Raw genomic sequence first — 25,040 nt, 5'->3', positions numbered from 1 at the left:
AAGTCTGTCCATTTGTGTTTTTTTTTTAATTTGTTTATTTTCTGTGCATTGGTGTTTTGCCATGGACTTGAGGTCTCCTGGAACTGGAATTGTGGACAGTCGTGAGCTGCCATGTGGGAGAACCCAGGCCCTCTGGAAGAGCAGCCAGTGTTCTTAATCACTTGAGCCGTCTGTATAGCCCCTCTTTGTGTTTTAAATGCTTAGAGTTGTTGCCCGTGTCATAAGATGGTAGCCGTTGCTAAGTTTCTCATCTGTGTCTTGACTGGTTTCATCAGTCAGCCTAAGCAATATCCCAGATGAGCTGAAGGGCCATGGGTGAGCTGAGATGTTACCTCTGGCTTGTAAGTCAGATTCAGATACTTAGTTAACCAGGACACTGAGGACTGGGATACTATTTTTAGTTGTTTTCTTTTAACTTTTAACAGTTAAATTATAATTTACACACTGCAAAGCATAAAATTTCTTTTTAAGTGTGCAGCTCAGTATATATACTGTTTGTGTATACACCCGTGTAGCCATTGCCCAACATAAGATACTAATTTCCATCTCCTCAGAAAGACCCTTGGTGACGCTTTGTGACAGTGATCCTGCCACGGGAGCGATGCGATGCGTTCTTCTCACTCAGCATCTGGCCCATGAAATTGACACAGCAGTGTTTGTTTTCATTATAAGATAATATTTCAGCGGTGTGGCCATGCCCCATTTAGCTACGCACTCACTGTGGCTGACGGATGGTATGTCATTTGACGTTCCAGACTAATATGAAGGAAGCTGCTGTGAGCATTTCGGGATAGCCCTACAAACACAGACGCGCTCTTGTCAGAGTAGGTGTGTGAATCACGCAGACCACCATGGCGAGACAGCGAGCACCCTGGGCGGGAACTGCCAGGCCGGCTCATGGCCATCAATTTTGTGCCTAGCAACCTGTTTGCTTGTTTTGGCTTTGAGACAGGGCTTCACAAAGTAGGCCAGGCTGGCCTGGAAAAAACTATGTAGACCAGGCTAGCCTCTGCCTTCCAAGTGCTGTAGCTAAAGGCGTGGGCCGCCACGCCTAGACCGATCAGTTTTCATAATGTTTCTTCCCCTTCACTGCATTCTGATGGAACTAAGGAAAACTTGTCTTTACTGTCACCCCGTGACTTAGTTTCCGACTGGTATGCAAGTTAGTTTTAATAATAATTTCTGTGTAATGGGATAGTTATGCAGAGCAGATACAACATTAAAATAACCTCATTAAAAGCTTGGATTGCAGCAGGTTCTGCTTGTAACCATAGACATCTTGGCTTCACTCAAGCAGCCAACAGTTTCTTGATTTACTCTTGCTACCTGGTTTCTGCTCGTATGCATTTTGGAGCATCAAACCTGCCTCCCAGCCAGTGTCTAGCGATGGGCTCCCTTCCTGATTAGGAAACCTGGAACTGATTTTGGCCATGCAGAGTGCTAGCTGTTGTCTTTGCAGCACTTGATTTTTAAAATATAATGAAAATTGAAAACATTTCAGTGTGGGTGTCAGCAACATAAATGGAACCAAAAGTAAAACTCTGCTGTGTCTGTAGATCTGCTGTGTGAGTCTCATTCACACACACACACACACACACACACACACACACACATGCAATGTGTCCTTTGAATTTTTAAAGCACATGCAACCCAGGACATACATCATAAGCATCGAGGAAACTCCTGCCTTTTCCCTGTCATTTTACCCGGTAAAGGGTGTGTCCATGTTGCTGAGCGTGTGGCACGTATGGGATGGGGAAAGGCATACCAGATCTGTCATGGTGAGGAACGCTGAGGTGACTGCAGTTTCTAAAGGCGCTCACTGATACTGAAGCCTCCACCGAGGGAAATACTTTTTGAGAACAGACTGAACGACTGCAGGCTGACTCATGGCGTGTCTTATGGTATCATACCTAGCATTTTTAAAATGCCTCTTCCTACTACCAACCTCCATATTTTTTCTTTCATCTAATTGCAGTCTGACAGAATTAAGCAAAAGTTGCCTTAATGCAGCGCTGTGGGTTAGTTTTCCCACGTACCTCCTGCTGTGTAGATCGCTAGGATTGTTGGGGGAGGGACTTAGTACTCAGCTCTTTGGGCTTCACCCATGGAGACACTGGTGTAGGTCTAGGGCAGGACGCAAGAATTTTGATTTAGCAAAATTCCTCAGCAGGGACCAGATGGCTGAAGTCCTAAGCAGACAGAAGAGCCTGTGGCCCAGCCCCACTCTCCACGCCACTCACTTTCTGAGGCCTTTGACACCAGGGACCTTGTCTGAACTGGCTACTCCCTGGCTTTCTTTGCAGTCTTCGGCATGATTCTTAAGTCTGTTGTTCTTGATTTGGTTTCCTTTCCTCATGCATGAAGGGCTGGCTATTCTATGCCTCATGTGGGAACATGGCAAGGGTTTAAAGACACTGTATGTAGAGAGAGCACTTTAGTGTCTGCCCTCAGAGTCGCTCAGTGAGTCGGTCGTTATGGAGTGGCGTTGCCCTTGTCTAGTTCCTTGTTCTGTTCATTCATTTCTTTAGGGCGCTCTGCCACTGAGAGTAGAATGGAAAGTCTGGGCACCGTGCAGGCCCAGAGGATCCCTCCCTCCAGGAAACATAGGTCATCTACCATCCCGTCCAGCAAGCCCTGGGACCTCAGGAAGGATGTGGTAGCCTGGAGCCTTGCCCACTGCTAGAAGAACAGCCCAGAGTGCCCAGAACCCCTTTCTCCACAGCTGAGAAGGGTGGTTGTGATGTTTACATAGTTGGGGGTAACAAATTAATTGTATTTAAAAAATGTCTATCAGTGCCTACCCCCAGCAGTGGGAGTTTTCCCCTCTCAGGTTAGGTGACTTCATATTGGCTTTCTGCATGTGGAATCAATTTAATGTTTTAGTCATTTTGAATCTCCATGAATTGTATTAGTAGGGGCTATTTTAAATCATCTTAATCATCAAATGAATATAAAATATAGAAACTTAAACAATAAAATTACGGTGAATATAAGAGGCAGAAAGCTTTAGGGTGGTAGAAGTCACAGAGCCGGGAGCTTATACTCTCCTTCCTGTGGCAAGGCGAACAATTCTCTCTTTCCAGAGAATAGTTCAAATATCCTTGCATGGTGACACACCATTGGCACAGCGAGGATCAAACCCCCTTCCGCTTCAAAGTTCCATATGGAGCGTATTTTTAGGTAAAGCCCACGCTGTCAAGAGCGTAGTGCTTCTAAAGTTCCCATTGCCCCTGAAGACGAGAAGAATTACCAGATTTCAGTCAGCCATGTGACTTTATAAAGACTCTGCTCTGCACACACCCAAGGCTGGAGATGGCTTTCACAGCAGGTAACCCTTTCAAGCCACATCCTTATTTAATTATAGTTTTTAAACAAGCACACTGTACTTACTTGATGATTGTTAGAGCGCTTTAGCAGAAGGCTCCAGATACTTGATCTAAGTAGCGGGACAGTATTAACTAGATGGGATGCCTGGAAGAGAGACACGGCCTTATTTAGTCAAGAATCACCACATACTTTATTTGACCAACGTTGGGTTTGGAATTTGGAATTCGGCTGCTTGCTTGTCACGTTTCACCCTGGCTGCTCCATATCCAACCAAGCCAACCAAAGTTTAAACAGCCAAGCTAAGGGTTAAAAGTGCCCTAGAACAGTGCAACATTTTAAGTAAGTCTCAAGTTTATGGAGCTCGGTGTAAGAGTTGTCTGTCAGTGTGGCCCTTTTTCCCCCTCACTGCCAGTTTGTTCAAGCTTCTTTGCGGCCGTATAGTTATATCATGAAATCCAAATCCAGTGTTTACAGTGAGTGTCGGAAATAAGTCAACTTCTCTAGGACACAAGTCAAGTACACCAAGCTGTTGGATCGAGCTAGCACGGAGTGGGGAGGGAGGCGGTGATGGGTCTGGGGTGGGGGGGTGAGGTGAACTTGTGCTGGGTGCTGGGACTAGAGAGATGACTCCACAGCGAGATGCACAGGCTGCTCCTCCAGAGGGCCCAGGTGAGAGCTCATCAGGTCCAGGGGACCCGATTCTCTTTTCTGACCTTAGAGGGCACTCTACACACAGATACACAGACACGTTCAGGCAAACGCCTGTGCATATAAAGTAAGTGTTTACAATATCGCTGGATGGCACATTTATTTATAAGCGAGAGTTGTCCATAGGGGTAACTGAGGGGAAGGTCTCTAGGGGACCACACAGGGACTCGAATCGTACATGTAAAGGGACACTACCTGTGACAGCTCATCTTTATTGTCACCGTGACAGGATCTAGAAACTTCACAACATGGCTGTGAGGGAGTCTCTGGGTCAGGTTCCCAGATACAGGAAGACACATCCTAAATGTGGGTGACCACCCGTGCACTGGGATCCCAGACTGAGTAAAACTGACAGAGTGAGCAGCAGCATTCACCTCTCCGCTGACCCCGCCTCAAGTTCCTGCACCCACCACACCCCACCCTCCCACAGCAATGGAGTGTGGCTCCTTGTAAGCCAGAACACGCCCTTCCTCCTCGGCTGCCCAGGATGCGCCCTTCCTCCTCGGCTGCCCAGGATGCGCCCTTCCTCCTCGGTTGCCCAGGATGCGCCCCTCTCAGATGCTTGTCACCTATGTTGTCACAGTGGCACAAAGTCCCTGAAGCCGCCACAGCTTTCTCAGTCCCTGGGGCTTGGAGAATTCAACAGGTCCCTGTGGCCTTCAGTGTCTTCTCTTTCCAGTGGGATTTTGCATATTTTCATTTTCTTAATTTTAGTCCTGTATTAAAACATAATATCATTAACTCGGAGTTAAGTAAATCATAATCACTGACATTACGATTGGTGCCGTCATGACCGTAAGCAGATCAAAATCGCCAAGGTTGTGTTGCACGTTTTAGCCCGTATGCAACTTTTGACACATGTAAGTTGTGAGGGCCTGCCTTTGTCACTAGTCACTTACATGACTGAACAGTTTTGTTTTCTCCTTCTGTGAGGTGAAGCGATGGAGCTGGGCCGTCTCTTAGGTGACTCTGGGTTCAGTGTGGCTGACTCTGGAGGCTCACGGCACTGCCACCTGACAGCTCACCCACAGTAGAGAAAGCATCGAGTCTGTGTCTGGGGGCTGGGGCTTTGACTCACAGGGTAAAAGCGCTTACTGTGCAAACTCGAGGACCTGGATTTGAGTCCCCAGAACCCAGTTAAAAGCCTGACTCAGCAGCTCAAGCAGGGAGATGGGAGGTGGAGAAGTGGACACAGAGGACCGCTAGCAAAGAGACCCCCTCAGGCAAGGTGAAAGGTGAGGACTGGCACCCAAGGTTGTCCTCCCTCTCTCTCACACACATGCACACTTCACAAATACAAATACATGAACACAGACACACATACATCCAAGTGAGTGATGCCTTCTCAGTCAGTAATAGCTCATCCTCAGAATGTTAGTGTGATTGAGTTATGCTAAGACTCAGAAAGGGAAAATAAGTACTTCTAATACTTTTATAAGTGATTGATTAAAATAAATAAAATCTGGGCAGGCTGTCATGTGCAGTAGGTGAGTGTTTTGCATGGACCTTTAAGAAGAAAGCTTCCTTGAACAAAGATGCCCTAGGAAAGGTTTATTATGGGAAGATAGACAAGTGGCTGATGGGTGTCCACCAAGGAGCTCGGCCTCGGTAATCAACCAAGAAAACATAAATTGAAACTTAGAGCTGTTCAAATGACTGTCGCCAAACAGAGTCCCGAGGACGTGGAGAAGAGGAGCACGTGTCATCTGTGATCAGAATTAAAAGCAGTGTGACCCTTGTAGCAACTAGCATGTGGTTCCTCGAAACGTTAAATATAGCATGAGTCTGTGATCTCGGAGGTCCACCCCTGGGTATCCAGAGGAAATGAGGTCACCGTGGTGGAAATGCACCTGCACTGTGACAGTCCCTAGCCTTGTTCAGGGCAGTCAGCTGTGCCCGCTGATGACTGAAGAGACCAAGTGTAGTGTGTCCACACAGGCTGAAGTGATAAGCACACTAGGAAGAGAGAGAGCTTGTCATTTGCAACAATATGAGTAATTCCGGAGAACATTATACTAAATGTCATAAGCCAGGCACAGACTTCATGGTCTCATTTGTGTGGAATCCAAAAAAAGGCTACCTCATAGAAACAGAGTGTAAGGCAGTTACTGTAGGTACCAGGGCCTAAAGTAGTCAAGGTGGGGAGGTGTTGGTCAGAGGATCCAAAGTTGCAGCTGCAGGATGAATCAGTTCAGGAAACCTATGTAGAATGGCAACTGTAACTAGTCTTGTGCTGACTGAGAGCAAATCCTAAATACACACCAAAGAATAATAGATATGTGAAGCAATGCATTGGTAATTCATTCTGTAGGGTATACATATACCAAAACATTGAATACTGTGTAAAAGCATATCCATTAAAGTAAGAAAAAATGTTAAGAGAGCAAACATGTTTGCCAAACAAATGCCTGTAGTTGAGCGAGCCCCTCTAAGGGACCCTCTGAAGGGCCCGTTTTTCCTACTGATCTGAGAACTTGATCTGTGTGTCCTAAGATTTATGAGTCTTGTGAAAGATTGTGTTGGTGCTCTGTTAGTGCTGTAAAAACCGATACTGTGATAACCGTTGACACTCAGCCACGGGTTGCAGTGATAAGCCAGCGGTGCTGATGTGTCAAGTCCTGCTGGAAAGTAGCTGATTGGGACTCAGTGTGGGCTGAATTGGATTGTCTCAAGTGTCTTTTCTCTCCCCTCCTACAGGTTAAAATTCTCTGTCACGAGTTGCTGGTCCAGGTGTGTGACCTGCTCAGGTTAAAGGATTGTCACCTCTTTGGTCTCAGTGTTATACAAAGTAAGTCTTAATCCGTTCTCTGTTCAGCCGGGTGTCCCCGGGAAATGACATTTTAAAGCCTAAAGCCATCATACTGTGTAAACTGATTGTCAGATACCCATCAACTAATCTTCATTCTTAGTCTGGGATTTATTTTCCAATATCAGCGTGATGTACTTTTTACATGATTCATGATTTTTATTATATTTATTCCATTTTGAACTTAATAACGATTCCTTCTTAGGAATCTAGATGGTTATATATCTGTTTCGTATTTTGTTTTGTTTTAGTGAACCAAGTTTGATTTTTGTTTAGTTTTCTTGTACACAGACCAGCTGTAGCTGGGAGGAAAGTAGATGTTTTTGTCGGTTATCATTGCGATCTATAATAGCTATAAGTGGTAATGGCTTGTCACATTACCAAAATTTTGAGCTCAGTAAAGGTGCCTTTCTTCTTTTTAGACTCCTGGTTCACAGTGTCACAGATGATTCATTGAATTTTATTTTCTGGTTTTCTTTGTGCTCTTCTTTTTCTGGTCAGGCTATGTGACTTTGAAACACAGTCATTTTCTTCCTCCATTCCGTGAGAGATTTGATAGACGCATTGCCATCTCATGTGCCTTCCGTAGCTCTAGGCTCTGGGGACCACCTGCATCCGTTTGATAAAAGCTGCCTCATGTCAGTTTGTATCTGGAAATTCCTCTGCGTTAGTTTTCTAAATTCCAGAGTCTTTTAGCATCTCTGCTCATCTTTTCCAAGGAGATTTACTTGTACTTAATTATGCTTTCTATATTTCTGTGGATAATATTTTACTTGAATCAGTTTACATCTAAAGGATTATGATAGCTTGCGAATCTAGTCTGCGCTGTGAATGTTCACATCTGCCAAGTTCTAGAACATATTGTGGTCAACAGATAAAGCCAGCTCCCTTCCTCTGAATGGGAACTGTGCTCAGTTGTCTAGGAACGTAGGATGGAGAACAGAGGGCCCTGCGAAAGCCATTTACTCCCTGCTTTGCTTCTGTAGTGGTCAATGCAATGAAAACAGGAAGGCTAAGCTCCGTCCATCCCTGTGTCTGTGCAGACCTCCGTCATCTTTCCAGGAAGGGTCTAAACAGTGCTTCTCAACCTTCCTAGTTCTGTGACCCTTTAATACAGTTCCTCATGTTCGGTGACTCCAATCATAAAATTACTTGGTTGCTATTTCATAACTGTAATTTTGCTATTGTTATGAATTTTAATCTAAGTATCTGTGTTTTCTGATGGTCTTAGGCAGCCCCCCATGAAAGGGTTGTTAGACCCCCCAAAGGGGTCGCAGCCCATGGGTTGAGAACCACTGGTCTAGAATCAGTAAGATGCCTTACAGACTCCAATGGCTCTTCCTGTGGTCTCCTCAAGGCTAATTCTTCCTTTTGCACCTGCGGCCAGACTGTTGACCTCTGTGGTTCAACAAGTTGGTCCAAGAAAGCCAGTTCCTAGCTTCCTTCCGTTTCCAAGGGGAGCATTTGAAATGCTCTGTAGAAGAGAGTTTGCAGTGTGGTGAAAGCGTCGGAACAGCAGCTGGGTGACCTGGCTCTGATTCTGGCTCTACCGCTGGCTGGCTAGCAGTGAACCTGCAGACAGGTCACCAGACTTCCTCATTGTCAAGGTGTTTCACATCAGATAGAAATTGGAAGTGTGCTTGAGAATTTGTCTCACAGGTTTTGTTTAATTGGTGTGGTTTTGGACTTCCAACCCAGTTGAGCAGGAAGTCTTAGAGAGTTCCAGAAAACCAGGCGCATGCAAGCACAGCAGGCACAGCTTCCCCACTGTCAGCCCCAACCCTGGTGTGGCCATCAGTGAACCTACCCTGATGAGTCCATCATCTGCCCCTGGTTTCACTCCGGGTGTTTGTATCCCATGGCTTGGCATGATGTATGGCATGTGGTCGCGGTGTGCAGGATGACGTCACTGCCCCAGCCACTCGCACCATTATAGATTCTCAGCTGAATTCTCCTTGTCAGCCGAATGGTTGGAAAGAATGTAATTCAGACATTGGCATTTTCAAATCCAGCCATTCTAACACTCTTCTCAAAAGCCACCTGAGCACGAGGAACCCTAATGTCATCCCAGTTCTGCGCCTTCCAGCCATGTAAGAAGGCAGTGGAGATGTCCTCAGGTGTCACCGCCAGAGCGCATGTCTTCTCCATCTGTGATCTACTGTTTCCCATCTTTCCAACATCCCTTACATAACTGTGGTGGGAACTTCATTGTCAGGAAGTCGGCACACTAATGCCAAGGGGCCTGGAAATAGCCATCACAGTCACTGATAGCCTGGCTCAGGTCTGTTCTTCAGCCATTCCGTCACCCCTCCTTGTGATCTTAGCTTTTTCTTAAGAGAAGAGACAAGTTACTTTGTGTAATGTCTTTTAATTTGAATTTGGTTCATGTTTCTTCATGATTAATTCAGGTTATACATGATTTGGGTGGGAATATCAGATAAATGATAACTAGCCCATCTCAGTATACAGTGTCATGAGACACACAATAGTTACTTATGCCTTAATGGTGATGTTAGCTTTCGGCAAAAATTGCTCCACATGTGTTCCTTGATATTTATGAGCTCATATTAACCCTTCTATTATAATCTAGTTCCATGAGATTCTTCCTACCCCTTCTTCTTTCCCTCAGACAGTGTGAAACCTGGGTTTTTTGATCAGGCATTTAGGATTGTGCCATAAAGGATGCTGCAGAGGCACAGATACTAGAGCAGGTTATAGGGAGGGGACACCATCTGCTCTCATTGGATACCAGTTTCCCTGTGTTTAGATACCCCGAGTTCTTAAGCCAGACAGAGCTGATCACATTGTCAAGTGATAGACACATAAAGGTAATTTTAAAATATGTGTGTGCTCATGAACTCAAAGACTATGGCAGCATACACAGGCCTGTGCAAATAAATCTAAGCCAAATGGAGTCTCAGCCCCAAGAGGGGGAAGTGGATCCCATGCCTAACCAAGAAGCCATCTCTAATTAACAACCACTCACAAAGGAAAAATTAGTTTTGTCCTGTGGAGTTTCACTGGGGATACAAACCACACTTCAGGGCAGGTCTCATGCCTGGCAGTAGATAGCCAGCACAAAACGAACTCAGTGGACAAAACGAACTCAGTGGTGTTTTTGCAGACATTTGTCTCCTAGTGCTTTGTTTGGGCCTTTTTTTTTTTTAATCTTAACTGGTCCTTTGCTTGTATCTTACAGTTTCTGATTTTGTATTTTTATGGATTTTGTGCCTGTGTTTCTTATGTTTTTTTTTTCTTTGTTTTGTTTTGTTTTAAATGTTTGGTTTGTTTTATTTGCCTGCTTGTTTTCTAAAGAGAGAAGGCATGGAGTTGGCTGAGAGGGGAGGTGGGGGCAGTTGTGGAAGGGAATGGGAGAGAGGAAACCATGATCTGAATATATTGTCTAAAAAATTATTTTCGACAGTATGTAAAATGAAAATATGCATGAGCTACTCCGAGCGGCCTCACTTGGGTCATCATTTTGCTGCTTCTGACAGGGGCTCCAGCCACACCCAGATCAGTCGTGTTCAGTCGGTAAAAACGAGAGGCGAGGCGGCAGCACCCACTGACCTGCTAATTGGGTTGAGCAGCACCTCCTGCCTTTCCTCTTTGGGACGTCTCATCCCTTCTGCTATGTTAAGAGGACTGAAGAGCCCATTTATAGCCAGAGTGGCATTACTGTCCTGATGGCATTTTCCGGTTTACACTCACTCATCTCTCATAAGTTCCCGTGGGCATATTTTCTGTTCACTCTAAGAGCAAGTCACCCCCTTGAGGGATTGTTTGGTGTTAACTCTTGGTTTTTTGCCGAACTTTTCTGATAGGGTAGATCCCAAAGGCAGGGCCAGTAGTGGTTTGCCATTTTGGCAAGCTGTGCTCTAGCGTGGGAACACAGAGAAAGAATGTTTGAAAGCCAGCTCTTCGCAAAGCAGGTGTCGTGCCCACCCTTGGAAGTGAGCTACCATCCGTGTTTAGTGTCTCACAGTGGTTGATCTGGTGCTGCCGCTGGATCAGAGTTTTTGTATCTATGAGAAGAGTGTTCTGTACACCAAACCAAAGTGTATTTTCTAAGATGCGTGTCCATGGGAGTGGGTGCTTGGTGCTGTCTACAGATTCTGGAAGCTAAGCACATGGAGAGTTAGAAGCCACAGTTCTTCTAAGCAGTACATGCTAGAATCTTGAGTTCTGTGTTGCAGAAGCAAGAAAATTCATAACCTCATTAATGTCTAGCTAATACACCTTGGATTTTGTGTGCGTGTGTGTGCGTGTGTGTGTGTGTGTGTCTTGAGTTCACATTTTATTCATAGATCATGAGGCTGTGTTTATTGAACTGTCACTTGGCATATTTTTTCTTTGAAACAGATTTTTTTCTCTTTAGCATCTTGTCTTTTTTTTTTAATGTGCAGATAATGAACACGTATATATGGAGTTGTCACAAAAGCTTTATAAGTATTGTCCTAAAGAATGGAAAAAAGAGGCCAGCAAGGTACGACAATACGAAGTCACTTGGGTGAGATTACATTTATGTGCAAAATTCTTTTTATCCTTTAAAGCTGTTTATTTTAGCTGTCACGTTAGGAAAAAGTCTTAAGCAACAATTTCTCTGCTGGAAAATGAGAAAAGGAAATGAATTCTAGGTGCTGATGTTTCGGTAGTCTTGGGTAATGTCTGGGGTGAGAAGCATGAGAAAGTATTTGCTTTCCTCCTGTGACAGTGTTGTCAAAACTTGCCAGAGTCTTTAGTAATTTTAAATTTGCCTTCTCACAGTCCTTGCATTCGGGCCTTTGTTGTTTATTGTGCTGGCGTCTTTATGTAGCAAACATGAGTTCCATTTGAGCGAGGGAGCAGGCACAGGGGGGCTGTGTGGTTTCCCATCATCCTGGTGAGTCAGGAATGAAATCACACTTCTAATCCAGATTCTCCTGTAGCAGTGTAGGATTCTTGGGCTGCACTGGAAGGCGGACTTCAAAGCCAACCACAGAGTAAAACACGCCAACGTTTAAGTAAACAAGCAGCATATTAGAATGTGGCATGTGGAATGTTGAGGGAACAAGAGAGCATTTGTAATAGGGAGCAAATGGTCACCACAGGGGACAGAGCTGGGCCAGAAGCCGGATCTCAGCTAGAAATTTCCATGGCATTTATTTTTATCTTCCCTTATGTTCCCATTGGCATCACTACGGACGAGAATCCAAAGAGGGAGGGTGCCTTGTAGCTTTCTGGTTGGACGTGGACCTGGTGTCCACATGGGACAACAGTGCCTACCACAAGCTCCACATTCCAAGCGTATAAAACCTCTCTGTGTGGGGGAATGTGCTTTGCTAGTGATAGCAGTATGACTGCCTTTGAAGCCCGCAGTGGAGATGACTTCACACAGCTCACTGCCCGTGTCTCCGTCTTAGGGCATCGACCAGTTCGGGCCTCCCATGATCATCCATTTCCGGGTGCAGTACTATGTGGAGAATGGAAAACTGATCAGGTATGAAGACGAAGCACTCGTGAGCCTGGGCCTTGGTCTGCTCCACAGCACGTTTCCCTGACACACACCGGATACATCATGGTGTTCTTTGCTTTCTTCTCCTGCTGTAATGTAAAGTCTACAACAGCAGCAGTCTGTTCGTTCGTCTGTTCGCTTGCTTGTCTTTGCACATTCGTGTATTCTCGGTGCCTAAACACAGGGTACATTTGTTGCCAAAAAAGTGTTTGTGGGCTAAATAAATCATAGACTAAAGGTGATGATGTTAATGTCACCGGCTCACATTTTCACTCACAGTCCCCAAGAAGGAACTGTCACTGTTGTAAAAAGAGACTCGTTAAATATGAGTCTGTTCTTGTTTGTTTGGTTGGTTGTTTTGTTTATTTTGGGGGTTGTTTGTTTGTTTTTCTGTGTAGCCCTGGCTGTCCTGGAACTCATTATGTAGACCAGGCTGGCCTCAAACTCACAGAGATCCACCTGCCTCTGCTTCCTGAGTGCTGGGATTAAAGGCATGCACCACCACGGCCCGGCAATTATATCTTTTCCAGGTGGGACAGGGCCACAAACTCTCAAGCCACTGAGTTTTAGGGGTCAGCTTGGTTTTCACTTGAGGTCTTGTTTGCACTCTTAGCCAGTAGTTCAGAAGCTAAGAGTGAACCTCGAGGCGCTTCCTGTGGAATTCGAGGGTACACTCTGAGGGGCAGGGAGCAGGGTTCTTCTCTCAGAGGTGGATGTGTGATCAGCACCATGATGTGAGTCAGAATTAACTGGTTCTGAATCTCTTTGTTTGGTGTGGGATTCAATGCTAGAGAACGTGAAGAGATCACATATTTGGCCGACAGAAACCACAAGAAAGAACTTGTTTCCCTTTACCTTGAAGGATGCTGGGCCAATGTAATGTGAAAAGTTAGCACTTAATTTGTTTCTATTATTATCAGCTGCATAGGAAGAGTAAGAAGTACTAATACCCAGACTATTTCTAGAGGCTAAAAACCTCACTAGTTTGCCTCAGTTTGTATGATGTGCCCATCCACTTTACCTGGTTATATGGAATGCCCTGCAAGAAAGGAAAATATATTACTTGGCCACTAATAAACCCTACAGGGCTAACGAATGTTAACCCGTTACTTCTGTGTGCCCCTACCCCCACTATTAACCCCAAAGATGGGAGGAGAAAGACCATGGACCCAAATCATCCTGACCAAATTAATTAAAGCAAGCATTTTTATCCATCTCCACGGGCTGCCTTTCCCTAAGTCAGAGTTTGAGGGGTCAGCATTGGATGTGAGAAAGACAAAGCCTCTATAGCTCAGGGTGGGGGATTTCCAAATGGGGGATTTGTAGGCAAAATAGACAGGGTTACAGGAGCATAGCAAGTTAGTCCTGACAGCCACCTGAAACAATAACATGGTTGCAAGGTGGGCGTAACGAGGTAGTCATGACAACAGGTAGTCATAGCGAGGTAGTCATAGGTGGCCCTACAACCTTTTGAAACAAAGGTAGGGTAGTAAGTTGGTTATAAACAACTTTTTAGAACAAAGACATGATCGCCATTCCTGGAACAGGCAGCACAGCACCATGTGTAGTTAAGTTATAGGTGGGACATAGCCCACCCCATCTCTGAGAAATAGAGGTTTAATCATAAGCAGGAATAAACCTAGCTCGTCCTTACTGGAAGATGGAGGCAGGCTGGGTTCTCACCACCCCTCCGACAGCATGTAGTCAGTGTCATAAAAGGCAACACTAAAGGTGCCCTGTCCGTGGGAAAGGAATGCCATAGATGCTTTCTTTCTAAGACCTTCATTCTTAGCCTTGGTCTTGGTTAAAATAAACCATTATGTTTCTGTTACCTGCCGATGAGCCGTGACCTCAGGGAAACAGTCTGAAGTAGGGAGACCAGTGACCTCTATGAGAGCGTGCATGTCTGTGACTGTTTTCCTTAATTGCAAAGCTATCCTATTTGCCTAGGAACATTTCTGTAGAGTTAATGTCTTCATAGATGTCCTGTGACCCACCCACCCCTGCCACCACTACGGCCAGCACTTTCCACTCATCTCAGCCGAGACTGAGTTTATTTCTGGCTGGAGTGGTTTATGGAGCGTGCACTATTGGTATTTCCTCTTGGGGGAAGCATCATGGTTGTCATGACGTGCCAGGGAAAACACTCTGTAAGACAGAATCCTCTTCCTGTAACACAGGGCAGGTGTAAGGGAAGCTCTGGTCCAGTCTTCCTCAGCCACAGGAGAGTAACAGACCACTAGTGTGTGGTGTTCACCGACAAGCATTCTAAAGGACTTTAGAGCATTTGGAGCAATCCAAAGAGCATCAGTCAGCCTTGTTCCCATTGAGTGGTGTGCACAGCGTTGATGTGCAGGGGAAGAATAGGCATTAAACAGACTGCCAATGCCCAGCTTCCAGCATGTCCACTCTGTGTTCTGTGATGTACCAGACTGCCAATGCCCAGCTTCCAGCGTGGCCACACTGTGTTCTGTGACATACTTGCCTTACTGGAGTGGAATTCCTCAGACCTCCCTTTCTTTGAACAAATCAAAGACTGTGGGCCTTAGAGTGTGTCTTTGGCATCTGGGCCTTCTGACTCCCGCAGCCTCCTGAGGTGGTAATCTGGCCCCAGCTTGGGCCTTCCGCCCTTGGTGATATAGGCACGGGGAACAGAAGCCAAGGACGTCTGCCAGCAGATGCAGAGTGAGATTTGGGTTCTGTTGACATGTGTTTGTGCCATTCTTCCAAAACATGATGGCTGTTTTCCTGTGTTCTAGTGACCGAATTGCGCGGTATTATTACTACTGGCACCTGAGGAAACAAGTCCTGCACTCTCAGTGCGTGCTCAGAGAGGAGGCCTACTTCCTGCTGGCGGCCTTCGCGCTGCAGGCTGATCTCGGGAACTTCAAAAGGAATAAGCACTGTGGAAAGTACTTTGAGCCCGAGGCTTACTTCCCGGCATGGGTAGGTACTGTCTGGGTTCCCCATCCTGCCCGTTCAGGTGCACCACCTTCTTTAAGAGATGAACCTGCGGGTTCTGGGGACAGTGAAACTGCTCACGATGCCCAAGTACAGGAGCTTGGTACACTGCAGGTCTTTCCCAGTCTGCTCATAGCTGAGGAGGGTCACTGGCCAGCCTAGATGCAGGGGACTGCAAGCGTCCACAGCCCCCTGTTGGATGTGCATGGCGGTGGCACTCACGGTCCTCCTGCTAATAATCATTTTCTCCCTTTGAGGAAAAAAATGATGGCTTCTCAAGAGGTGAGGTCATTCACAGTTTTAATGGGCTGAGAGAAGAAATCGAAATCAACTTTTGGCTCTGCCCTCTGTGTCCTTCCCTGCCAGGCGAGGAGCCACCCCCTTCTGTCGGTGACAAGGTAGATGTAGGTCAGCAGGCTCCCTAGCCTGTTGGGTTGCCGTTCTTCCTGCAGGCCACCCTGGCCCTCTTGGGTCCTCGGCTCTGGCTCACTCTCCTGCAGTAGTGTTCACAGAACAGTGGTTCACCTGCGTCGACAAAGCAGAGCCACCTGGCTTGCTTCCTGTCTCAGGAAAGCTTGAAAAAGCCAAAGATAGGCCAAGTGTTTTTGATTTTTCTAGCTTCTTCCTTCCCGTGTGCATATCTTGGTCCACCTCCACCTGCCTGCTTCCGCTCAGCCATGCACATTGCCTGATTTAGCACGTTTTTTTTCTCTTTCTGCTGAGTTTTTCTACTGCACATGGCACTTGGCCATTTACACCAGGGAGATTTCATCCTGATCACTGCTTTTCATGGCTACCGTCACAATATGAAGGTGACCCCTAAATATGTTTACACAGTATTGTTACATAGCCGTGCGGTCATAAGGACCGCAGACTCAGAGCACCCCAGATCATGCTCCTTTCCCCCCACTCCACAGAAGTAGCCGACCTCCACCGACCTCCATATTCATGGTATAGAGTGCTGGACGTTGCCTTTGGCCTGGTTGCCCAGAACCGGGCTGGCATCACATGGACTCTGCTTGGTGCTCGGCCTCCTCCTTGTCCCACCCAGCAACAGCAACATCCTCTGACATGGCCACTCCATCACCTGCCACCCTGTTTAGTCCCGAATCTTCTTGTTACTGTTGTTTCCCATCCATGTCCCCTGCATCCCCTCCCTTCAGCGGTCCTGCCATCTGAGTCCCGGATCTCAGCACACCAGGTGGCGCTGTCCTTGCTTCCCCAGCTTGCACCTGAGAGAATCCAGCCTGCAGCAACTCCCCAGTTCCCTGTGGTGGGAAGTCCTATCATGTATAGTTTGTTGTTGTTGTTATTGTTTTGAGACAGGGTTTCTCTGTGTAGCCCTGGCTGTCCTCAGATCCACCTGCCTCTGCCTCCTGAGTGCTAGGGTTAAAGGTGTGCCATATAAAATTCTTTATGAAATATTCAAAGTGAGAAGCAAATACCATGTCTGAAAAACCACGTTAAAGCTAGAAACCCAGGAGTATTCGCACTCCTGTTTGAAGCCCTTCCTTTTGCTCACATTGCCACCACCTTTTTGTATTTCCAGATCAGGTAGGGCGTTCTCTGCATCTATTGGCCTGCAGCTGCTGGGTCCTGTGTGTCAGGCATTCTCTGCATCTATTAGCCTGCAACTGCTGGGTCCTGTGTGCCTTTGACACCATCAGAATCTGAGATGAATCACACACAAATCACATTGAACATTGAGTTAAAACAGTTTCCTCACACATTTTCAAGTAGAGTTCCAGCCTCTTGTGTGAAAACCAGAAGTGTTCCAAAGAACCCTGCCTGCTCTTTTACCTTCCCCAGATGCACGTTTACAGTCTCGTGTTCTCTGTGTGTGTGTGTGTGTGTATGTGTGTGTGTGTGTGTGTAACCATGGAAGTGAGCGGGACCAGAGCCTGCAGATGTTCTGACGTAGGCGTTTTTTATGGTACGCACCATTTTGGGAGTATAATCCATGAAGTGTATGAAGTTACACCAGATTGCGTGGGATTTTTCCCCCCACTTTGGTGATTGTTAAAACAAGGAGAAACTGTTTTTCCCATCGGGATTTTTCTTCTACCAAATGGACTTGTAGCTTATAATGTTAGCCAGTTCCACCCAGTAGCATAACAAGGCAGTGAAAAGGGGATAAAATTAGAGTTTTCTGGTGGAAATCAGCCAGTTTATGTGGCCTGTTTTAGCTTCTCATCCTTTTGTCGTTTGTGGGGGCTGGTGTCCCAACAGGTTGTTTCCAAGAGGGGGAAGGAGTACATTCTGAAGCACATTCCGAACATGCACAAAGACCAGTTTGCACTGACAGCCTCGGAGGCGCATCTGAACTACATCAAAGAGGCCGTCCGGCTGGACGACGTTGCCGTCCATTACTACAGGCTGTACAAGGTAGGAACGTCCGAGGCCACGCCCCTGGGATAAGCTCGCCTGAGCACTGCACAGCTGTGCGAAGAGCTTCTCGGCTTGCCCTCGGTTTCCACAGGTCAGGCCAGAGGCCATCTTGATACAGCCTGGAAGCAAGATGGAGTATTCCTTAAATGTTTGTAACAGTGCAGTAACAGATGTCTGTAGAGCGTGAATCTGCCTCTTCGGGGCTTGTTCTGTAGTTTTTTTTTTTTAATGTTCTTTGTTTATATTATTCATTATGTTATGTGCATTAATGTTTAACTGGCGTGTAAGTCTGTAGGAGAGTGTTGGATCCTGAAGTTACAGACAGCTGTGAGCTGCCATGTGGTGTTGGTGTAATGGTAAAAATAAAATGGCCCCATTCCCCAAGGGACAGCAGTGGGCAGTAGTCCATGAGGGGCAGCAGGTCCTAGGCAGACCAGACGGATAGGCACACCATGCAGAGAAAGTGGGTATTTATTTAGTGGGTTATGGAGGGGAAAGGGAAAGGGAAGAAGGGGAAGAGCAGAGAGAGCCAGAGAGAGAGGGAGAGAGGGAGGGGGAGAAGAGAAGAGAAGCTGCCTCTTTGGGAGAAAGACAGAAAGGGAAGGAGCTCAGGCTGGAAGCAGAAGGAAGATCAGTTTGCCTAGGTAGACAGGGATGTGGGAGTGGGTTGAGCTTGTCTCTTAAAGGGACAGGACAGACCATTACAGTTGAGAATTGAACCCAAGACCTCCAAAAGAGGAGTCTCGGTGATCTTAACCCCTGAGCCATCTCTGCAGCCCGTATTCTGCAGTTCTTTTTCTGTTTTGAAGAGTAACCCTTGCAACCCACTTGGTGGATATTATTTAACCTTCATTCGCCTCTGTTGAGGTCCTTTAATTGCAGAAATGTCCACATAGCAGCCAGTGCAGACAGAGCCTGGTATTCCTCGTTATTTAGTTCAGACCTCCACCACTCAGCAAGAAGTGTATGCTCATTTTATAGGCAGGAAACCTGAGGCTTAAGGAAGTTAAATAATTCATGAAGGTTGCAAAACCAAGTGGCAGACTGTGGATTCAGCCCGGGCTCCTCGATGACAGTGTGTGTAAGTCAAGCACTGCCGCACTCGGGTGCCTTAGTCTCCTTTGTGGCCCATGTATCCCTAGCCCTGTTTTTCTGTCCTGATATGGACCACACAGTCACAGAGCACTGGGGGAGGAGTGCTCTGCTGTGCACACACTCATGCCAGGCTTCAGCATCTTCTTGCCTTCTCTTCCTGCCCCCTCCATCTTCCCTATCCTTACAAGTGCTATTCTTTGACTAGAACTGGATTCTCCTAAGTACTCAAGGTGTTTTTACAAGCCCAATGGGATGAAGTTGTTAAAATATGGTCAGTAGGTCTTACCTGTGAGGTTGAACACAGTTTGGCTCTTTACTGTGTGACCCTAGGCAAGCATATAACATCTCTGTGCTGCAGATGTCCCATGGCTTAAAGGATCACTAGAACCTACTTAACCCTTCAGACTGCAGTCTAAAAGAATTGATGAGGGAGCCATGCTTAAAACAGTGTCTGTCACATGTCAAGCATGATGTTCAGCGAACTATTTTGTTGATATGTTTGCTGTCCCTACCACATCCTTTGTGATGAGATCAGTATAACTGAACCCGTGTGTGTGCGTGCACATGCGTGCAGAGGGGAGTGTTTGATCGTATTGCTGGGTAGTCTTCCCAGCTGCTTGCAAACCTCAGCACACTCTCCTTCTTTTACTCTGGCTTTCAGAGTTAACACCTCACCATCCTAGGGAGGCCTGTGGAGTTAGTTCCTATGATCTGTCTAAGTTCCTAAAGGGCTGAGCTTCTCCTAAGAGGTGTCTTTGTGACACCTCACTTTACATGGGGCAATTCCAGTAAGTGGCGTTGGGGACAATCTGTTCATATATTGAAGTGCATTAGAGATATAAATGATATGCTGGACAGACTGTGGTCTTGGAATGAGGTATCAGTTAGAGGCCCTGGGGATCCTGGGCAGCTGTACTGGTCCCGGGCCATCTGTTGAGTAAGACTGACTCTATGGCCTGTGAAGGCCATGCAGTAATGGGCTTGAAATAGCAAGGCAGGACACCTGTGACATTAGCAAGTGTTTAGAAATTGACCATTGCTTTTCGTCATATTTGCTAGGGCAATTTGCTAGTTTAAAGAAACTTGATAAGAAATTAGTCTTTCAGTAAAATTGATATAAACAACTTAATCTTTTGAGGGTGCATGGGGGCAATTTGTTTAGTATATGGTTCTACATTGCATAGAAAATGCCTTGTTTGCTTTAAAAAGAGACTTACCAGAGCTGTAACTGAAGTGGGTGAAGGAGATACTGCTACCTGATAGACACCTTCTGTCTGGAAAGTTCAAATGGCAGCCATTAAATCTGCTTCATTAGGGGCCACTTATAGAAGGGAGAAGGCAGAGGGGAGCGTTCCTCAGGGAACCATTTGGTGCCTGCTTTCTTCATGCACTCCTAGGCATGCACACAGTATTGTTTTGGACCCAGTCTTATTTCAGAAGCACAGGCACAGCCTGGGGAGGGAAGCCGACCTGAGGTTGTGTGCTGATGGAGCAGGCCCTGTTGAGCCTGACAGTGCGGGTGCCTTTCTTGACATAAAAATTAGTTAGCTGGGCAGAAGTAATCCAACCTAGTAACAGGTCAGTTTCTTCTCTCGATTTCAGGCAAGAACATAATTTCTAATACTTCTTCCTACATTCCTGAGAAAACTGGCCTCAAATTTAATAAAGATCTAGGGGCTGAAGAGATGGCTTAGTAGTTTGGAGTACTTGTTGCTCTTTCAGAGGACCTGGATTAGATTCCCACCACTCACATAGTGACTCACAAGCATCCATAACTTCAGTTCCAGGGCATCCAACACCCTCTTTCAGCTTCTGCCAGCCCACAACACATACCCGCACACAGGCAAAATACCCATGCATGTAAAATAAATCTAAAAATATTTTTTAAACTTAAAGATTTTATAATATTCATTTATTGTTTTGAGATAACTTGTAATGAAAATATTAGTAACTTTTAAAGCTTCATGGCTTACTCATTACATATAAGTCCTTAAAGATTTGCCCAATCTGAGCACATTTTTTAATTGTAGCATTGTTTTTCTTATAGTTAAAATGACTTAAGTTTTATAGTCTCTATACATACACACATAATAAATAGTAGAGTGTATATCAGCACATATCTGCAGACTAACAATATAAATCTTCTGTGGGCGAGCCATGTTTGTTCACTTGTCTCTCCTTTTGGCTTCAGGGATAGGGAGCTGGGAGAGTTACCCAATTTGAAACCTGTAAGCCTGTCAGATCCGTCTTATACTCTAACTAGACCCCTGAATCAATAGTGTAGTCCAACAGTAAGCGAGCACAGAGTGGAAGGAGACAGTGATCTAAAGGGGGAAGGCAGCAGGAAACACCTTGCTGTCCAAGTTCTCAGGGACATTAGTATTTAGAAGTCTCAGAAGTGGAAGTTGTGTATACGGTGCTGAACGCTAAGATCTGGAAACCTAAGGAGTCAGAAATAAAGAGAACAATTGGTTTAATAAATACTCAAGATTTTAAGTCTTGCAGGAAACCAAGGATGTGAAAGATTTGAGCAGTTATTTTAAGAAAACAAAAACAAGGCTGGAGAGATGGCTCAGAGGTTAAGAGCACTGGCTGCTCTTCCAGAGGTCCTGAGTTCAATTCCCAGCAACCACATGGTGGCTCACAGCCATCTGTAAGGAGATCTGGTGCCCTCTTCTGACCTGCAAGCATTCATGGAGGCAGAACACTGTATACATAAGAAATAAATAAATCTTAAAAAAAAAAACCTAATTCTGAAAAGTATCTTTTTGTTTCTTCATTACTCAGTTGTTTGTTATACAAGGAAAAACGGTTTTTCATAAAATTTGTTCCCCCAGGATAAAAGGGAAGTTGAAGCTTCACTGGCCCTGGGATTGACCATGCGGGGAATACAGATTTTTCAGGTTTGTAAAGGGGAGGGGGAGTAGTATCCAATGGTGGTGAGCGGGTCTACTACAGGGAATGCTTGTGCGAACCTGCCAGACTCAGCCCTCATCTCCTCATGTTGGCACAGAGTGGGTGATGCAAGTCATGGATAGAGTGGCTCCACCCGCTAGTTGGTCCCCCTTAAAATGCAGGGCACAGGACAGGCCCAGTCTCAGCACTCCAGAGCCTCACTATCCAAACTTTGCTCCTCGGATCTCATGGACCATAGCATAGAAAATTCTTCCCGATGATTCCGTGTCTTTTACAGTTTTCTGATACACGATGTCCCATAAGTGTATCCGTCTCCCTTCTGCTGGTGGGAGGAAGATGTCTTATCTTTGATCCAGGAAAATATCTGGAAGTCTCATTGGTTGCCCAGTTTCTGAGTCTTTTGGACTTCCTATTTAAATTCAGAGATAAGACCAATGGGGAAATTGCCTTCTGAGTTCTCCATAAAGGGTTGAGAACTCTTTGAGATTTTAATTACTGAATCTCTGTTTACTATGAGATGAGCCAGCAGCTTTGGGATATCTGTTGTTTCCTCTTAACTCCTTCTGTGCTGACATTCTTTCTCCACAGAATCTAGAAGAAGAGAAACAATTGCTGTATGATTTCCCCTGGACGAATGTCGGGAAGTTGGTATTTGTGGTAAGTACAAATTAACTAAGAAAAGGGGTGGGAAGGAGAAAAAGAAGTCTTCATGGTTGTTTTGAGAATCTGGGGGTTTCATTTTGAAAAATATTTTGTCCAAGAGCAAAAGTCATCGGGGTTTTTTTAAATGGGGCCAGGGATGGTTGGTTGGTTGTTTTCTGTTTAATCTAAGCTAAACCGGTGAAATTTAAACTTGGAGAAATGACTCTGCATGGAGGGCTCCCCGTCAAGTTTAACAACCTGACCTGACTCCCTGGAACCCACCAGGTGGAAGGAGGGGACCTGATCCCACAGACTGTCCTCTCGCCGGCCCCAGAAACACGCAGTGGCTTGTGCCCCTCACAACATACACACAATAAGTGTTTAAGTGGTTTTTCAAAAGTAAAAAAGCTGACAGCAATTTGCTTTCTTAAGTAAGTATTCTTGAAACCAGAGTTATTTATGTCAGAAGCAAATTAGAACCAAAATATTTCATCTGTGAGTCCAGTTCCTGCCACACCACCGTGAGTCACTTGGGGTGCAGGGAGAAAGTGAAGGAGAAAATAGAAGTTAGTCCACCACATGGAATTGTATTTCAAACTCCACAGTAGAGGAGTTGTCGGCACGTAGAGTACATGGCTCAGCGTGTAGACTGTTGGCCTGGGAAGTTCAGAATGCAACGTGAAGTTAACAAAGGTGTTTCCACGACTGCCAGACCCTGTAACCTTGAGCTCACCATTTCTAGTGGTCCACTAGAAATGGGGGAGCAGTAAGGACTGACATAGAGTCTGTGAGAACAAAGTCTCGATTCTTCACGGTATCTCTCTCTACCAGCCATGTTCACTCTGTGGTAGCATTCCAAGAATTACCATCATGTGTGTCTATATGGAGGTCACAAATATCCATAATCCTCCTGAGCTCTGAAGCAATCCAGAAAAGTAGACCAGGAAACGCTGTTAGAAGATGTGTAGACACACATTCCTTTCTGTCACCCAAAAGGCCTGTGCAGGCAGAGGGCCATCTTACCTGGTTGCAGCGGAACACTGGCCCGCACAGCCCTGCCAGTCAGGCCTGACTATGCGTTGCCTTAATTCCTTGAGCACCGATTCTCTGGCCTCACTCATGCCAAGTCGAGCTTGCTCTGCCCCCTGCTTGCTGTGCTCTCGTGGTCTGGCCCTTTTAAAGTCTCTTTAGGGTTCTCTGACCGTGACCCCTGAAACTCCCACCACATCACCCTTACCTACGGTCTTGTTGAAGGTGGCAGGTTTCTCAGCCTCGTTTCCCTCCCTGGGAGGTTTATCAGTTGGCATGGGCACCAGGAATCCATTTCCCAAGTCTCCCAGCCCTGCCTACATGTGACCTTTAACAAGAGACTCAGTTTCTCTCCACCTTGGCATTTTTCTCAAATAGTGATAGTCTGCTCTTCTACCAAGTGGCAGATATCTTGTGAGGGTTAGATGAATTGATGCATATTTAATGCTTATGAAATATCAGTTATTGCTGTCCCAACATTGTGGTCCAATAAATTAAGAGCCAATGGTTTAAAAACATAAATGCAATCTGTATATGAGTTTCAGTCCCCTGTTGCTTTGCTCCAGCCCCACCTTCTTTCACTTGCTTTATTAAGGCATTGGGATTGTATCTGGAGGGGTCTCTTGTGCTGGGCCCAACCTGTCCCACTGTCAGGGTTTCCCGGACACCCTGGGTAGAACCCACCTGAGTTCGGTATTCTCTGTCCTTCGACAGCTCTGAAGGAGAAAAAAACAATGATTTGTCCCTCAGAACAGTCAATTCAGCTTCACATACCTGTGAGAATCGTAGTTTAACGGTGTAGGGGACAGGCTGAAGAGATGGCTCAGCGGTTGAGAGCACTGACCACTCTTCCATAGTCCTAGGTTCAATTCCCAACACCCACATGGCAGCTCACAACTGTCTGTAACCCCAAGATCTGACACCCTCACACAGACATACATGTAGACAAAACACCAATACACATAAAATAAAAATAAACTATCAAAAAAAAAAAGCTTAGGGGCCTTTGGCTGTTGGGGGAGTTTTCTACCATAATTTGATTTGCGCTTTTTCTCCACAGGGCAAGAAGTTTGAGATTTTGCCCGACGGCCTGCCCTCGGCCAGGAAGCTGGTCTATTACACAGGGTGTCCCACACGCTCCCGGCATCTCCTGCAGCTCCTGAGCAATAGCCACCGCCTCTACATGAACCTGCAGCCGGTCCTGCGCCACCTCCGCAAGCTGGAGGAGAACGAAGGTGGGACGGGTGGGGTGGCATTGAGGGTCCCACATGGAGAAAGCAAAGACGGCCTTGGCCCCGTTAGCCTCTTGCTCTCCCCGCCAGGAACAGGCACTAGAACTTCAGAGCTCAGTTCCAGTCCTGTCTCCACCCAGGAGGCCCTCCCCCTGAGCAGCTCCCCAGCCTCATCTATTTAGAGTTTCTAGCCCCAGCCCGAAAAGCTTGCAGAGGGTTAGGATGGAACCTTCTACATCAGAGTCTGACCGCACCAGGCCATGGCCTTGCTGCTACAGGAAGCTGCAGTTCCTCCTAACAAGATGCTTGCTTTCCTTAGGCCCAAGTGGCAGTGAAGATAAATCACAGCTTCTCTGATTGACAGCAGGGAGACCCTCAAGGTGACCCTATAATACAGGTGGAGGCTTTTTCCAGCCAAGGAGTTTGCCCACAGCCACGT

The 25,040-nt window shown here is 46.1% G+C and overlaps 1 protein-coding gene across 3 annotated transcripts in view; it reads left to right on the top strand.

Annotated features, from left to right (window-relative positions):
* Frmd6 (FERM domain containing 6) overlaps nucleotides 1-25,040 on the top strand; it is a 229,011-nt gene that overhangs the window by 191,311 nt on the left and 12,660 nt on the right. For 2 of the 3 annotated variants that reach the window (XM_085697552.2, XM_048415481.3), the window contains 8 exons: nucleotides 6,736-6,826; nucleotides 11,251-11,354; nucleotides 12,247-12,323; nucleotides 15,098-15,284; nucleotides 17,529-17,684; nucleotides 21,620-21,685; nucleotides 22,287-22,355; nucleotides 24,430-24,604. In XM_085697552.2, coding sequence (XP_085553678.2) covers nucleotides 6,736-6,826; nucleotides 11,251-11,354; nucleotides 12,247-12,323; nucleotides 15,098-15,284; nucleotides 17,529-17,684; nucleotides 21,620-21,685; nucleotides 22,287-22,355; nucleotides 24,430-24,604 — 925 coding nt within the window. The remainder of the gene's footprint in view (nucleotides 1-6,735; nucleotides 6,827-11,250; nucleotides 11,355-12,246; nucleotides 12,324-15,097; nucleotides 15,285-17,528; nucleotides 17,685-21,619; nucleotides 21,686-22,286; nucleotides 22,356-24,429; nucleotides 24,605-25,040) is intronic. The other variant, XM_048415483.3, reaches the window with a different exon arrangement.

The sequence above is a fragment of the Myodes glareolus genome, chromosome 11, assembly GCF_982192425.1.
Source record: "Myodes glareolus chromosome 11, mMyoGla1.1, whole genome shotgun sequence".
NCBI lineage: Eukaryota > Metazoa > Chordata > Mammalia > Rodentia > Cricetidae > Myodes > Myodes glareolus.
The sequence above is the reverse complement of the archived record's forward strand: the minus strand, read 5'-3'. Positions and strand labels throughout refer to the sequence as shown.